This window comes from Idiotropiscis lumnitzeri, chromosome 15 (genome assembly GCF_059441095.1).
Source record: "Idiotropiscis lumnitzeri isolate Australia: NSW breed Sydney's pygmy pipehorse chromosome 15, RoL_Ilum_1.0, whole genome shotgun sequence".
Taxonomy (NCBI): domain Eukaryota; kingdom Metazoa; phylum Chordata; class Actinopteri; order Syngnathiformes; family Syngnathidae; genus Idiotropiscis; species Idiotropiscis lumnitzeri.
The window spans coordinates 4,505,703-4,522,334 of record NC_142405.1 but is presented as its reverse complement, the minus strand read 5'-3'; the positions used below and the strand labels follow the sequence as shown (position 1 = coordinate 4,522,334).

Below are 16,632 nucleotides of genomic sequence, written 5' to 3'. Positions count from 1 at the left end.
CGGCGCGAGATTGAGAGCAAGTGCAGATTACACACTTACAGTGAGTTCCTAGTGTCAATAGGATTACTCATGTTTCCCCCCAATGACTCTGATGTCACACCAAGCGGGTCACAGCTCACAAAATCAAAAATAGCTTTGAACATTTTTTGGTTGGGTCGGATAAAAGTATTCAGACCTTGAGACTTTGACGACCTAAGCCTGGTGAACTCGAGATCAAGTTGAGAAAAAAAAAAGACTTGAGACCAAGACTAAACATCTGCCGAGATGTTATGGACTTAAGACCAAGAGCAAGAATTTGAGGATTTAAGACAGAGACTTCGAGGACCGGAGGCCAAAGCAAACAACAAATTTTGAGAATCTGGTTTTTGTGGACTTTAGATCAAGTAGGGGAAAAAGATTTTCAGGACCTGAAACTTAGTTAAAGCCAAGAATTTGACAACTTGAAACGAGGTAGAGACCAAGACATTAAGGCATGGGTCTTCAATCCTGTACCTCAAGGGCCGATGTCTTGCCAGTTTTCCATCTCTCCCTGCTGCAAAACACCCGATTCAAATGATCAGGATTGTGATCGCGCTTCTTGCAGACCTCGCTGATTATCTGATCATTTGAATCAGGTGTGTCGCAGCAGGTAAAGATGGAAAACAGGCAGGACACAGGCCTTCGAGGAACAGGATTGAGGACCTCTGCGCTCAGGACTTGAGACCTTGACCAAAACCGAAACTTTGAAGTAGGAAAACCGGAGTCAAGATTTAAAACCTTGGCCTTAGAACCACGAGGCAGACGTACTAACCACTAGCACACCGTGTTGCCTGTTTTCAAATCATTACGAATTAAAAAACACAATAAACGGTAAGCGGTCTCCTGTGAGTAGCGTGACAAAACTGCAAGTCGGGCTGAGCCAAGCAGAAAATCCCTCTCATGAATGGAGGAGTGTGTCAGGTGGATGAGTCAAGGAAAATGGCCGTGATTCACCGTCCTGCAGTGGCAAGCGCTCACATTTCACACATTTCAGTGTCAGCGGGGTCACAGGATCAATAATGAATTTCATGCCTTGTGGTGTCTGCGACACGGCCCACCGCTGCTCGCCAAATATCTCCTACCGGTCTTCCTTGTACATTGGGGGCCATCACCAAGTCTTCTATTGATTTGGGACTTCACGCCTCATCTATCAGTGCCCCCTTACATGCCGGGCAAAGGACGAGCAGGGCACAAGGTGGCATAGATCTTAAAGGAACAGGACAGTCGTGGCAAAATGTGACTTTCTGATATAGAGAGTACAGTGAAGACGTTTTGTCTGAGACTGACCGAGAATAGCAAAAATGTGCCAAAAATTTGCGCTCCCTCACACACTTTACAGGTGGTCCTAGGAAATGGATGCGGATATTAAAAAAAAAGCCATAATGCAGTCATCTGTCCTTTTTGTCACATTGGAGATCAGACGTGAACCGTCAGCCCCGAGTCTACGACCCGCGTCATGTCTCAGCGGAGCGCCGCTATAATAATGAAACACCTCGGTAGATGGTGTAAAACTGGCACATTATTTATGAGGTGAGCACTAGAGGTGGCAAGCGTCCTGTTCTTGAACCCCTGATTTCAAAGTGGGATGACGAGCCAAAGGTTCGGGTTTGAAGGGATCGGTTAGGGTTTAGTCTACTTTTCAAAATGAGGGTTTCAAGCAGGTTGATAGGGCTTCAAATTTTACTTTCAAGCCCCGGTTGGGATTCAAGACAGTATTTGGGGTTCTGAGTTGATGTTGAAAGCCTCGTTTAGGCTTTCAAACAAGGGTTGGGGGTTTCGATCTGGAGATGTGGTTGGTTTCAGAGTATGGTTTTGAGAAGGGGTTACAGTATTAAGGTAGGGTTTCAATCCTGTGGAAATGTGTCAAAGGAGAGTAGCTAATAAAATTTTGCTGTGATCTTACGGGATCTCTGAAGACTTTTTTTGTCCTTGACGTCTCTCGTCAGTTTGTCCTTCCAGTTGACAGACGGCTCGCAACCCATCGCCACCACTGCGGCGCCTGCAAAAGCGTCTGTTAAATGTCAGCAGGGCAGGGAACACCACCCGCGCCACACTAATGAGTCACCTTTTTTTTTTGGGAGGGGGGGGGGGTTGCCTAATCCTCTCGCTGGCGTCTCGTCAGCTTGTCCTTCGGCCTGATCTATGAAGACGGCGGCACAGGACGTCATCCACATAGCTTTTCCTTACAAAAGTCAGCTAGCTTAATGCTAACAAACAATGCAAACATGCCGACAGACAATATAACAATACTCAAAGGCATATATTCTTTATCCTCTGTTGAAAATAATTAATATTACTTCAGCTTATTGAGTCATTTACTGTAGTTATGAAAGTCTGCTTTTTGCCTATATTATATCGCCCCCCGGTGGCCAAGGCATGTACAACAGGAGTTGGATATCTTTAACTCAAGTGTTGGCATATGCGTGGCGCATTTGTGCAGTCAGAAGGTGACCTCAGCACAGTGTCATTGACGATATATTTTGACTGCATTGAGGTAATTGCATCATTTCTCCCGGTTTCATTTTCTGCCTCGGGAACAAGTCAGCACACTTCCATCAGACGTGAGGCCAGCCGATACTTTTTGACTCGGCGGGAAAAAAAATGTTGACACATAGGGGGGGGGGCGGCCTTCAGCTTTGCATAAATCACACAGTCAGCAAGAAGCTAAAAAAAAAAAAGATATGCTCGCCGTCCTGAAAGACGATGACAGCTCGGGTTGCTGGGGACAGTCGCAGGATGGACGCCTGACATCTTTTCATGAACCGCACAGCGACAAAGCAAGAACCGGTACCATGTTGAAACACAATCAGGCCAAAGCAAATATAAGCCATAAAAAGTTTTAGGCGGCACAGCTTGCTCGTGTTAAGACAAAACAATATGTCTTCCTTGACAGGGTCCACAAAGATTGACACGCTCGCAGACAACACAGCACTCGTTCAGCGTTTAGATGCGACACGCAATTCGCTTTCTTGTTTACATGCGGACACTTCACAATTTAAACTGAATCACAGTCTGAATTACAATGCGTTTTTTTAATCAGATTCGGATTCTCAAAGCATCTGCACTTTAGAATCAAATTCAGATTCGCAATGTTTTAAAATCCAATTCAGAATCTGAATCAGTATTCGAATCTATGCGAGATTTGGAATCAGAAACAGTATCAGAAATCAGAATAAGATTCACAATGCCTTTTTTTTATTAGATAAAGAATCTGATTTAGAATTAGAATCAGAATTTGAATTCACTTTAGAATCTGAATTAGAACCTGAATTTGAATTCACTTTAGAATCTGAATCATAATAAATTTTAGAATTCAATTTTGCAGTTGAAGGCTCTACTTTTGCTCTTATTTTACTCTCATACTAACTTAAGACAATAATTCCCGCAATCCAAACACACAAAAGTTCCTCGTTCCACCTCAAGTTGCAAACTTTTAGTTTCGACAGTATGAATATGAAGCAGCTTCAGGTACCGTAACCTACAAGCGAGCGTCAATGAAGTCGATCCAGTGAGAAGCTCATCAATGTCGCCTTTTGTATTCCGTCAACACTTCATCAAGCGACTTGTGTGTGTCTGTTTGTCTTTGCCAAAGTGTGTTTGTTTAAGTGTGTGGTTGTGTGTGCGCACGTGTGTGTGAGTGTCATTGATCTTGTGCGCATCGCCGTCCTAATTTGATGAATTCTGCCCCCGCTGGCCTTGGGCGGACTAATTTGAAACAAGGTGAGCGGAGGAAGAGAAGAGAAAGAGGAAGAGGAGGACACGCTTGTCCTCCTCAAGGACACCAAAAGTGTTGTGGCGTTCCATCGGGAAAAACGAAAAATGATATGCAAGCTTGGACAAAAGTGGGAAAATATTGGGACAGCGTAAGGTACAGAAAAATGCTGACGTTAAATTAAATATTTTTTTAAATTCGAACACAGTAAAAAACAAAAAACTCACACACAAAACAGGTCTACAATATCAAAATTACTGAAAAGTATGCAAAAGTATTGGGACTACTTTGAGAAGAAAATCATTGTTGTGGTTCCCTCAAAAAGACTTAATGACATGGCACAAAATGTTTGCGGCTAAAACAAAAAATAATGCCTCCTCCCTCCTAATGAAGTCATTTCTTACCAATCGGGCGACCGGGATTGGTCTTCGTGATGGCTGATATGGAAGGAAAGCGGTAATTGGAATTGACCAATTGGCTGTCAGATCGCTGGACAGCTTAGACAGACTCATTATGGGATGGAGCAGAAATTCAACCAGGATAGGGTTTGGTGTCCCTAATGAAGTGTCCAGTGAGTACATAAAGAAATGAAAGAAATGAAAAAGCAATTTTTGATGAGCAGTTGCCGTCTGAGGAAGGGGAGGGGGTCCGTCCTTTGGGGGTGCTTGCCAGAGGCGTGACTAAAAGCGTGCAGCAGGTGCGCACGACATTTGGCACCTGAGAGGTCGCTCATTGGCAGCTAGAATGAAGCAGCTGTGAAATTAAAAAGGCCACCAGAGGGATTTCGTCGTCTCTATGAGGCGGTCGCTGACTTTTGCCGTCTCGTCGATGCCGCTCATTAGGAGGCCGGCACACTGGCGACCAATCTGTCAAAGTCAATGAAGCAGCACCCAAAGACACGACAGCCGGTGGGAAGTCGGCGTTTGGGCAAACTAACACGGCGGGAAGTCCCATTAGGACAAACACACGCAAAGAGAAAGTTGTTTTGGCAAAAACCTTATCCAGATTGTCAATCAAATCCTCATTCTAAATCTGTTTGCAAAACTCAATTGCTTTCTGAGATGGATCGCATTTTAAATCTGACTCAAAAAGGGATTCTAGTTTGAAAACCGATTCTGATTCGAAATCAGTCACTGAAATGGCCTGCGTTTTTCAAATGGATAAAAAAATCTAAAACGGATTCTGATTCTGCAACTGGTTTTGAATAAAAAAACGGATTCAGATTCTAAATCTCTTCACAAAACTCATTCTAATTTGAACACTGATTCTGAATGTAAATCTGATTCTAAAATGGATTCCTCAACAGATTTGGACCCAATGCAGATTACAAAACCGATTCTGATTCAAATCCTAAAATGAATCCAAATCTAATTCGGATCCTTCAGAGGCGCTGAAACAAGCACAATCAAGTAGTCAGGAAGAAGACGCACACCTTCACCCACACATTTACATATATCCCGAGGAGAACATTTGCATAAATGTCTTTTAAAGCCCAGATAAACAACGTCGGAGCTGCCCGCACATTCGCCTGATTGCAAAGCCGAAGACAAACTGAGGGTGCAATCGATTTGTGGCTTCATTTCGCTGGAATCTGCTCTTCGCTCTTCTTTAGTGTGTTAATCTATGTGTGTGTTGAGCAGGAAAGTGTGAAGGGAACGGCAATTAAACACACGCACACACACACACACAGACAAAAACTTCCGACACGACACTGCAGAGTCAGTTTGCGGGTTAGCTCAAAAGAAAGAAAAGAAAAAGATCCATAAAAAAGCCAAAGAAAAATGAAAACTGACTTTTTTTAAAACATGTTGCCTCCAGCTAGCTTATTAGCTTAGCATAGCGACCAGCTGACTGTTCCTAAATGGAAAATAAAGCTTCGACCAACCCACAGAGGCATCTGTTTATCCATTGGAAAATCATGCCCTGTGTGCACAAACATGGAAATATATCTCCAGCTGTTTGCGTGTGTGCTAAATGGATTTTGTGGTGCAATGTGAAGCGATTGACCAAATGTCATTGAAATGAAGTACCCACCAATGCAATCCACTAACGAACTAAATGACTTTATTTACCTAATTATCCACCTATTGGCTGCGCATTGGGCACTTGAATTAATATTTCAACAAAGTCTGAACTGTGCAATGTATCACGTTAAGATTTGACTCAAACATTTTGGTGGCAGGGATGCCACCAAAACAGTTGAAAAAAATGGCAGCGATGAGCACGATACCCTATTTTGCCGGTCCGTCCTCTGTCCTCCGTCCGCGACTTGGGCACCCGTCCATCATCATCCCTCCATCCTTATTCATAAAATAATCGTCCTGCGTCTCCGTCCGTTCTCGTCCTCCAGCAAATGGCCGCTTTAAAACAAAATCGCAGAATGTGATGTCGTTTCACTTGGCATGCTATCAAATTGATCGGCTCGTTGGTTTCTGTTGTTTATTGACTCTGCGGTCTCGGCCATTAACGCAAATGTGCTTTGTACACGCACACGCGCGCACACACGCGAGAGGCAGGGGATCGGCCTTGGGGTGGAGCTGTAAAATGTCAGCTGATGGATTGTTGTTTGGGGGTGGGCGGGGGTTCGGGCGGGTGTCAAGGCCTTGTCACCTGTGCCTTGTCACCTGTGCCTTGTCACCTGTGCCTTCCATCGCCTTCCGCCCACCTCCACCAGTTGATGATCGATCACCAGCTTTTGCACCGATTCTTCATTCTGGCCGGGAAATGACACGACATGTCAGAAGGAAGGACAGAAGCGTGGAAGGAGAGAGGGGCGCCTCGTGTTTTGATGTGTGTGTGTTTTGCATGCGTTTATGTGCGTTGCGAGTGTGCGTGTTCCGTTTTGTGTGTGTGTGTTTTTTTTTTTAATGGGTCTAATTTCTACGCGTTTGGCTATGTGCATGTTTGTTATTTGTGTGTCTGCGTGTATGTTTTATGCGTTTGTGTTTGAGTGTTTTGTGCTTTTTGCGACTGTCTTGTGTGTTGTGTGTGTTTCATGTCTTTGAGTTTGTGCATTTGGGTGTGTGGGGGTGAGCTTGTGTGTGTGTTCTCAGTGTATTTCGGCGGGAGTTATGCTTGTACATTTTGTACATGTGCTTGTTTTGTATATTGTGATACATGCATGTACTTTTTGGTGTCTATTTTGCGTATGTGTGTGCATATATTTGAGAGTTTTGTGTGTCGTGTTATCTGCCCACGTGTGTGTGTGCTGCTGTGTTTGATCGGATTTTTGGGAGAAAGTGTGTGAGTGTGTGGGGATTTTTTGAAGATGGGGTGTGTGTGTGTGTGTGTGTGTGGGGGTGTGTTAGGGTGCTGAGACCCTGTGACGTAAACAACGAGGGAGGGGGGGGGGAGCGAGAGAGAGAGAGAGAAGATGCCACCAGTGCGCGTGTCTGCCGCGCGCTAAAAAGTCCACTCACAAGCTGCGGGGACGTGGACCAATCAAGTCCTCCTGCCTTTTCACTTCATCTCCAGCAGGACCACCGGACGGGAACAGTCACAGGAGGACTAAGAAGCTAAGAGGACAGGGGACGGCAAATAAGAGAAGGAGCACACGGTTCCCTACCCCGTGTGCCATGCCGCCTACGTTCCACGCCGCCTGACGCGCCTCCAGCCGCCGCCTCCTCCTGCTCCTCCGCCGCGGCGACCATGAAGACGACGCGCAAGTGTCGCGCTCTTCTGTCGGTGGGCCTGAACCTGGTGGCGCTGCTGTTCTCCACAACGGCCTTCATCACCACGTACTGGTGCGAGGGCACGCAGCGGGTGCCCAAGCCCAATTGCAGCGCGCAGCGGCGCCACAACTGCATCGACTACGGCGTCAACGAGACGGACCAGAGCAAGGTGCACTACAGCTGGGAGACGGGCGATGACCGCTTCCTCTTCAGACGCTTCCATACCGGAATTTGGTACTCGTGTGAGGAGAACATCCACGAGGCAGGTGGGTGCAGGAGGAGAGTGTAAAAGTGGAGATGGCAAAGTTTCGGCTGTGTGTGCGTGTGAACTGTCAGCAATGAAAAACTTTTTGAGCGTGTGACATCATTTCATTGAAACTTATCACGGCTGGGATGCGTTCAAGGAGTCTGCATGGAGGAAAGGTGCAGCTAAAAAAATATATATTTTTTTAATGCTGATTTTAAAAATGGTTGAACATTTTTCTAGCACAGCAGGTTTTGAGGTAATTTTTATTTATTAATTTTTTTGGGGGGTTTATCCGATAAAGGTTACACACTTCAGAATTTAGCATGCATTGTAATTTATAACTATGGCATTTAAGAAAAAAATAACGAACCCTTAATTCATCAATATTCCATTTTATATTACTATTTTTATGATGAAAACTCGATGTGCAAAACAAAAAAACAAGGGCAGGTATGGAATCTGTGCAAAAAAATGACCTCCAAAAATTTACTTACAACTCTGATTAGAAAAAAAAGGAAACTCTATAAAACTATTTTCTATACACTGAAAAAAAACTTAAATTGGAACAAACTTTATGGCAATGTTTATTAACTCAACAAAGCAAGCAAGTTGTTTGCTCCAAAACAATTTTCTGAGTTGTATTTTAATTATATCTAAAAGTTGGGGGACAAAGTTTTATTTATTTATTTTTTTCAATGTCGCACTTCTCACAAAGTGAGCTGGATCTCATCCAAGCTTTTATGCCCTAGAATGGTCGCCCGTCAATGGAACGGCGACTGGTCACCACTGTGACTCACCAGTGCCTCTGCAGGTTGCGCCAAGAACTGCGCTCCATTTCGCATTTTTAAACGAAATCCAACTGTTGTGCTTTTTGACAGTCGTAAATGGAGCATCTGTGCAACCCCTCGGCTGCCTCGCCTCAAAAGTGCTGACCAAAGAAACCTTACTGCTTGAATCCAATCAACTTTCTTTCTTTTATATTTGAAAGCACTAAAATTGACGTTTTGTCATCCGCTATGCAATAAAAGCCGCGTGGTTGTTCTTTTTATGTCCATTTTGGGGCGCCTGCAGTCAAGTGCAGACGATCAAAGTGGCGAGTCACTCACTGGATTGGATATCCACCAACGTGTCCGCTCTCGTGGCTCGCCACCTCCTCCGTACGCCGGCAAAAAGTCACCAATGATTCACGCCATCATTCACTGCACAATCAAAGAAAAAAAAAGACATTTTAACAAGAAACTCATTTCCGGACATCTTTGAGAAAAGTTGTCTTTTTGCTACATGATCAGATGCATCAGCGTGAGAGGGCAAAAAAAAAAAAAAAATGGTGACGCATACTTCTAATAATCAGGCCAAATGTGAGCATTTTTCTTTCCCGTCTGTCAGGATGGGCCTGATTATCAGATAACGCTCAAAAAGATCTTGAGTGTTTTTTCTGTGATGTGGTATATAGACATGTTGATAATATGGCAGAATTTTAATATTTGTCTAATCGTGTTGTTTTTCAATCTTTGGGGGTTTGAATGAATTGACACTTTATAGGTGAAAGGTCAACGGCTACCGCCACAACCTTGATTTTGAGTGCGTTTTCGTGTGGCAACACGAGTGCCTGCATGGCATTTCTGTGATTAGCCCGGCCGCTGAGCACGCCGATGACGTTTTAATATTTATCTGTTGGAGCGATGCGGGGAGCGGTGAAGCTTAATTACATTTTAGATTCACGTGGGTAATCAGGTGTCGTTCTCTGCTCGCTGCATTTGTGGCGGTAACGACATCTTGTTTTTTTTTCTTCTCACGTTAACCTTGGAGATGATGAATGACGGAGAACTACGCCGTGCTGGAAAAACACAAACACGGTGGTGCACTTTTATCATATGAGTGCGCTTGTCGGACTTTCACATTGTAGCGTAAAACTGGAAACGAACACTTAACATGAGGTCCGCAATGACTTTACTCCTGTTTGACTTAATCAAAACACATGTGCCTGAGTTCATCCAATAATGTTTTCTGAGTGGAACGGTAGAAATTGAGAAATTTGTGTCTCAAATGATCGTTTTTTTTTTTCTGTTGAAATGCCATTCATCTGTTCCAGACTCCCCCAAACAACAAAAGAAATTGTAACGTGGATTCAAAGAACTCAACAATATTGTAATACATCATTAAATAGAATGTAAAGAATTAAACGATTTGTGCATCATGGTTAATTGATGTCCCCCTGGTGGCCAGAAAGAGAACAGCACCAAAAAGTGTGACAAAAACATTCCATCTAACTGTCAATTCTGTACGTTTTAAAATTGATAAATGACAACTCGATCAACGAAACTGACTAAAAGTGAATCCATGTCGGAACGAGACTGTGTGGCCTGAGGTCATGACCCTTAGCAGTGTAGCAAAAGACTGATTGCCACGCTAGCCACCTGACAACCTGACCTTGTTGTGTATAAGTGCGATGAAATGAAAAGTTGCATGTCGACATCCTGCTGTCGGTCGCGCAACTCTTTAACGCTGCATTCAATAACGAGTAACTGATAGATTTTTATTTATTTATTACTAAAAATAAAAAGTATAAGATACATATAGTCGATTATGTCCAGCTTTATAGTTTTTTTTTTTTTTTTTTTTTTAATGCTTCGCAGCAGCTCATACCTTGTCCTTCTTTGCCTCTCCCGTTGCTTCATCACCCTTGGTCGGGTGTCTTTTTGTGCGTCTCAGGTGAGAAGTGTCGCAGCTTCATTGACCTGGCCCCCGCCTCGGAGAGAGGTGAGTAATGGCGGCCATTACGCGTCCTCGCCCTGCTCGAGGAAATCACAAAGCAGAAAATGGATGGAGAATTGAGTCCATGCTGAGAGATAGGCCTTCATTCAATCACTGGTTCATACATATACATATTTTCGCTTTACCTGCCTACATACACACTTGACCGGGTGGGAAGTGGAAGCTCGGGACGATCTGCAGACGACACTCAACAGGTGGTTCCAAAAAGTTAGCGTTCTTCCTCTGACCAATCTCCGGGTGACAATCAGGCTGGGCCAGCCAATCAGGTGTTTACACTTGTGGAAGAGAAGAAATAACAAATTTGACGTCAACTGCCACGCCCACTTTTTTTTTTTTTTTGCAAATCATTGGAAATCACTCGAGTCGTCGCGTTTGGACCCGCTGTCACGTCGTAATCCTCCCAATCCTGGCGGGAGATCAATGGAGATTGCTCACGCTAATCTTTTCACCTCGCTCGTCTGTCAATCGGCCACTGATGAAGCGGCGCTTGCTTTCATTTGGGAGGCGAGCGGGTAAAAGCATTTGCTAAATGCTGTGCGTGTTATTGCGGCTAAATCCAAAGTGGCTATCATTCAAAAAATTTCAAATTTTGATATGTTAAAAAAAGTAAACATGTCAAATTGTGTTCATCCTCTGATGAGAAGCAAATATTTAAAAAAAAAAGACAACTTTTATAGGCCTCCATTTATATGCTGCGCCCTCTTTTTGACATTTGCGCTCAAAGTGTGACACGAAGCGGCAAACGGGAGCACGCAAGGTTGCGAATCGGCCTGATCTCGGTGGGAGCAGATAATCTTTTAAAATTGTGTCGTGAGTGTCATGATGGCACAGCTTGAGCCTTGTCGCGCTCCAACACACGGAGGAGGAGGAAAAAATAAAAAAAAACAAGAGTGTGACAGCAAGATTCCCTTCGGAGATGAGATGGCCTTTTTTTTTTTTTTTTTTTTTTTACAAATCACAAATTTCTTTGCTCGAAATAAATCAATCTAATATATCTTAAAGGTGTCTCAAAAATTTGACCCAAACTCCACATTTTATTTTCTTCACTTTTCACTTCGGCTGTTGTCCCAAAACTTTTGTCTAAGCCTGGAGTGACCAACTACGGTCCTTGAGGGCCACTTTATGGCATGTTTTAAACCTCGAGGACCGTGGTTGCCCACCTCTGATCTAAACTTCACATTTTTCCTTTCAGTATTTGTTCAAACCCCACTTTGGCATCGCATTTCATTTCCTCTCCATATCTCATGATTTTTGTTCAAAGGACGCATTTTCACTTTATCCAAACTCGACATTTCCATGAACATTCGTGCAGGTGTTGCAACCCCTTTTTGCCGCGTACCTGACGAGTCGCGCGTGTTGTGTCAGGCGTGCTGTGGCTGTCGGTGGTGTCGGAGGTCCTGTACATCCTGCTGCTGGTGGTGGGCTTCAGCCTGATGTGTTTGGAGCTTTTCCACTCCAGCAACGTCATCGACGGACTCAAGCTGAACGCCTTCGCCGCCGTCTTCACCGTGCTGTCCGGTAAGGTCCATCGAACAACAGACAAAAATTCATGTCGATCAAAATATGCTTTTCGAAATGTCGCTAATGCTTTTTTTATGCTCGGAGGAGGTAACATAACATTTTCCCGTCGTCAGAATCAAAAGTTGAGAAATATTGCAACTGTGTGCGAGGTCATCCGAGTTCAGAGGTTATCCTCTGTGTTGGTCCGCCAGGGATTGGAACTGTCTTAAAGCTCTTACGCAATGACGTATACGTGTGTGTGTGTGCGTGTGTGTGTTCTTACGCAAGAGGTTGGCGTCGCCCCTGCCATTCGGCCGATGCCAAGACAGCATCTTGCGTTAGAAGTGAGCAACGACCTCTTCCTCTTCTGACTTGTTTTCATCACGTCTTCCCTTTATAGCACTTGAGGCGATGACCTCCGCCAAGGCTTTGTCCATTGAGATCAGTGAGAGAACCGCGACAAATTGGAATTTCTAAATTGCGTCAACTGACCAATCAATCAATACATTTGATCAACCCATCATCTAACCAATCTGCAGCCAATTCATCAAGAAATAAAAAATGAGATCAACCAACCAACCAACCAAAAAGATCGGATTGCTCAACCTTGGTCACCACGCTTGCACACGTTTCAATCCGTACATCTTTAAAAGCGTAACACAAACACCATTAATAAATCAAATCAGTAAGCGGCTAATAAGTCCCTTCGAGCTGACCAACCGCTACGGATCTTACACGCTGACCAACTCCACATAACAATGTGACGCACGTTTCCTAGAAACCGAAGCGGATGCGTCGTCAAGGTCGGAAAGGAATGATGCTCTCTTTATGGCTCGTGGTAAATCTCGCACACTTATTTACCACGAACCCCTCCGCCAACACACACGTGGTGGCGTTTGATGGAGTGTTAAGATGTTGACTGACGATCACGTCCACACGTGCAATCGATCCGACGGCCCTCGTATGGATATGAAGACTAATTAGCGTAGTTAGCGCTGCTCCGATTGACGACGGCTGAGCTGAGCAACTAAGTGAGGCCCGACATCTTTCTTCGTGCTCAATCTGGATTGTTATCTGTGGCGGGCCATGCCTTCGGTACCTGTGACTTACTTGACTAAAATTGATCATCTAAGAATTTTTCGGGTATTGAATTTTTGCCCCGAAGAAGGTTCACTGTCATGCAAATAACTCTGAAAATTATTTCAACCAATCACGATGCTTGCTAGTGTTCCAGGTGTAAATACTTGCCCGTGTGTGTCAGGTCTCCTCGGAATGGTGGCCCACATGATGTACACTCAAGTGTTTCAGATTACCGTCAGTCTGGGTCCTGAAGATTGGCGGCCTCACAGCTGGGATTATGGATGGTCGTTCTGGTGAGTTCACACACATTACGTAACGTAATCACGAAGGGGGGCGTACAACCCAGGTGGGACTTGAACCCACAATCGCCAGCTCCGGAGGCTGATGCCTTGTCCATTAGGCCACTGGGTCGTCGGTGTTGTGGGAAGTGCAGCGGATCTCAGGAATCAAAAGTCCTAAATACGGAAAAAAAAATTGAGGAAAACAAATGGATTTAATATCCCAGGTCATTTTAGGAAAAACGGTTCCCCTCCTTCTTTTCTCCTTAATGACTGTCCACAATGATGTGGATAGTCTTTGTCCGCCCAGGTCAGAAGGTTATTGGCCTTGGATGGTCAGTATTCCGCCAAAAAATGGTTTTAGCATTAGGCCTTAGGGTCCAGTATAAGAACCCGATTGATTAAGTGACTGATTTAGTCAAGTAGTAGGTCTTGCACACTCATCCGGGGTTAGTTCTGAGGTTCCAGTCAGAAACAGAAAAAAATTGGTGTTAGAGAATCAAATCCACAATCTGAGGTGGCAAAGAATTCAAACAGGGGAAGTACAGGAGGGCTCAGGAAAGACATTCTTCGATTCTCCATGATTAGGTTTGATTAGAAGTACAAAGGATACAGTTTTAGCATTCGGGTCAAGTAAACCTGAAATTGTTCACGTAACCCAGGTGGGACTTGAACCCACAATCCCCAACTCCGGAAGCTGATGCCTTGTCCATTAGGCCACTGGGTCGACATACCACGGTAGTCCAAAATTCCAGGAGTTAATTTCTTGATTTTCCCAGATTCCAAACCGCTGTGTTCTTAAACATCCATAAACTGAGAATACGACCCAGGTGGGACTCAAACTCACAAATCACCAACTGCAGCGGTTGATGCTTTGTCCATTAGACTACTTGACCTATACCCTGTCCATGGCCAAAGCTGAATCAGATGCCTGAGTAGAGTCTGAGGAGAAGCTTCCAGTACTAGTATTGTGTTCTCCCATCAGCATGGCGTGGGGTTCCTTCACGTGCTGCATGGCCGCCTCGGTCACCACACTAAACTCCTACACCAAAACAGTCATCGAGTTCCGCCACAAGCGCAAACTCTTCGAGCAAGGGCTCCGCGAGGAGCAGAACTTCCTGGACCAGGAGGCCTTCCACTACTTCCGAGAGCGCTCCCTGCAGTCCATCTCAGGCGCGCTGGACGTCTACCAGGGACACGGGGGCATACCCGGGCCACCTCCGGATCCAGTGGTAGGTCGGACCAAGATAAGAACCGCCTCCATTGACTTGGGCGAGAACACGGACTCACTGGGGGAGGAGCAGTGCTGAAGGAGGTCACGGGGGTGGTCCGGAGCCAGAACCTGGACCCGGTTCTGACATTACAATTTGAATGTGCAGCCCGCCTTTATTTTATGAAGAAAAGACTTGACAAGACAAATATTGAAATATTGAAAAAAAGACTTGAATTGTACACTCTGTCTATACATGTTAGAACAAAATATGACATAATATATTATGCAACAACCACTACACTGTGTGAGATCCTTAAGATTTTTTTTTTCGTGTTGTATTTGAATGTAACGTATTTTCAATATATAATGAATAAGATGTGCCAAAAACAACATTTTAATCTCCCACTGATTAAGATTTAGATTAGCCACAGTCACATTACGGTTGCAACATTTTAGTGGTTTCTACGTTTGTACATTTCCACCGTTTATGAATAATAATCAGTAAATCTTTTGCTCTGTAACCATAAATAGTAAGCTAATACATTAAACATTGAGGCAACTAGCTAACATTAGCTATGATAACTAATGATAAATTGTATTTTTTTAGGCATCTCTATGTTTATTTATTATGGTTAAAACATTTGACGAATAAACTGCAGACTTCTTGTATTGGTACCACAACCAATGACTACGTCAGCCGTCATTGAAAAATAACGAGTATTATAACCCAATTGAAGTTGTTATAAATAGTGAGTTTTACTCATATCAATGTTTTGTTTAATTTACAGCAATAAAATTCACAAAGCATGGATGACTTCTTGTATTGTAAGCACAAAATGGTGGCTAATACGACATCTATTCATTATTACCATGTAACAAGCACGTAGCTCACCAGCTGCTGTTATGCGCTGATTTTTTTACAGCAAATTCATTCATAAAATCTCTTTAGAGAATGTTTAGATTGAATTGTAAATAAGATGGATTTTCATGTTTAATATATTGTGCATTTAAATGAGGTGATGGAACCTTCTGCCTTTTTTTGGTTGTTTCCACGCACAATGCAAAGAACAGAAAATATTTCTATTACGACAGACGGTCTATCCAGCCAACACACAAATGATCTGCGACGTCCTTGCGGGACAACCCCATCCCGGAACTCCGGCATGAATGCATGCCTGAAATGATTGAGTCTGAGATGTACAGATAATGCAAATTCAAGATGAGCATTCAGATTTCAACCACCAGATTTTCTTTAAAAACACTAACCCTGCAGTAAAAACCTCATTTGAGGTCCTAACTTTCACTTCATCTCTCTTTGCAGTCACAGAAAAGTGAAGGTTGACACCAAAGCACAAAATCCGAGCGCAGTGAAACTTTTACGGCTTTGGAATCAATCTGTGGGCACAAACTTGACGAGGACGCCGTAAAGAGCGAGCGGGAAGTGCCACTAAAACGATGATTCGCGTCCCCCTCAGACCGGTGAAATCATCCGAAAACAACGGCAACACAAATGAATGCAAATGAGCAGCACCGACCACTAAAGTGAGCCGCGTTTGTGTGTGTGCGTGCCTTAGTGTGTTACATAAGGCTGGCAGATTGTAAACAGGCTGGATTAAATTGGCTCTGAGATTTCGGGAGGATTTAATAATCCCGAGAACAAATTTGAAAGCCTCCATGTCACTTTTTTTCCCCTTCTTATTTTATGACATCTCATCAACGCTCTACAAATACAGTAAACTAATTTTATTCAACCTAATTTACACTAACCCAGGCTGCAAAACCTAACCCAGGTTAGAAACCCAAATTCTGTGCAGAAAGTCATCTGTTGCCAGCGAGAACTGTTTTTTCAAAAATTAAAATCCATAAAAATTCTGTCAATCATTTTTGTGTGTGCGCGTGTGTGTGTGTGTGGAGTTCTGCCGTCATTCAGCTCACTTCTCATCTCCAAAGCAAACTTTGAGTGGACTCAACTTTTTGGGCTTTTATATATTTTTTTGGGGGGTTCTGCTTCCTGAGGGGCTCTCAGCACCGTCCCAGCGCTCCCGTCGCGATGATGCAAGCGGCGGCAAGCGCTTTACGACGCTAATAAATAGTGCAACAAATGGAAGAGGGAACAGAGGCTGATCCCCGACACCAGT

The 16,632-nt window shown here is 44.0% G+C and overlaps 1 protein-coding gene, 1 long non-coding RNA gene and 2 other non-coding genes across 4 annotated transcripts; 1 reads left to right on the top strand and 3 right to left on the bottom strand.

Annotated features, from left to right (window-relative positions):
- Positions 1–563: 563 nt before the first annotated feature.
- LOC148322348 (uncharacterized) lies at positions 564–12,886 on the bottom strand. Its single transcript, XR_015846639.1, has 6 exons — positions 11,763–12,886; positions 10,549–10,698; positions 10,295–10,440; positions 8,755–8,847; positions 5,961–6,090; positions 564–2,158 (listed from the first exon to the last, which is right to left on the bottom strand). It is a non-coding gene; the product is annotated as an uncharacterized LOC148322348 (long non-coding RNA).
- gsg1l (gsg1-like) lies at positions 7,117–15,301 on the top strand. The gene is made up of 5 exons (XM_088316953.1): positions 7,117–7,667; positions 10,361–10,408; positions 11,789–11,941; positions 13,185–13,296; positions 14,267–15,301. The coding sequence occupies exons 1-5, from the start codon at positions 7,379–7,381 to the stop codon at positions 14,589–14,591; spliced, it is 927 nt and encodes a 308-aa protein (XP_088173079.1). The 5' UTR covers positions 7,117–7,378; the 3' UTR covers positions 14,592–15,301.
- trnar-ccg (transfer RNA arginine (anticodon CCG)) lies at positions 13,342–13,414 on the bottom strand. Its single transcript has one exon. It is a non-coding gene; the product is annotated as a tRNA-Arg (tRNA).
- On the bottom strand, positions 13,936–14,008 carry trnar-ccg (transfer RNA arginine (anticodon CCG)). Its single transcript has one exon. It is a non-coding gene; the product is annotated as a tRNA-Arg (tRNA).
- Positions 15,302–16,632: the final 1,331 nt, after the last annotated feature.

What these genes read in the sequence shown, in the direction of transcription:
- gsg1l (XM_088316953.1), top strand. Translation starts at nt 7,379, where the DNA reads ATGAAGACGACGCGCAAGTGTCGCGCTCTTCTGTCGGTGGGCCTGAAC. An exon ending in GGAGAACATCCACGAGGCAG is followed by an intron (nt 7,668 to 10,360) that starts GTGGGTGCAGGA and finishes TGTGCGTCTCAG; the next exon opens with GTGAGAAGTGTCGCAGCTTC. An exon ending in GATTATGGATGGTCGTTCTG is followed by an intron (nt 13,297 to 14,266) that starts GTGAGTTCACAC and finishes TTCTCCCATCAG; the next exon opens with CATGGCGTGGGGTTCCTTCA.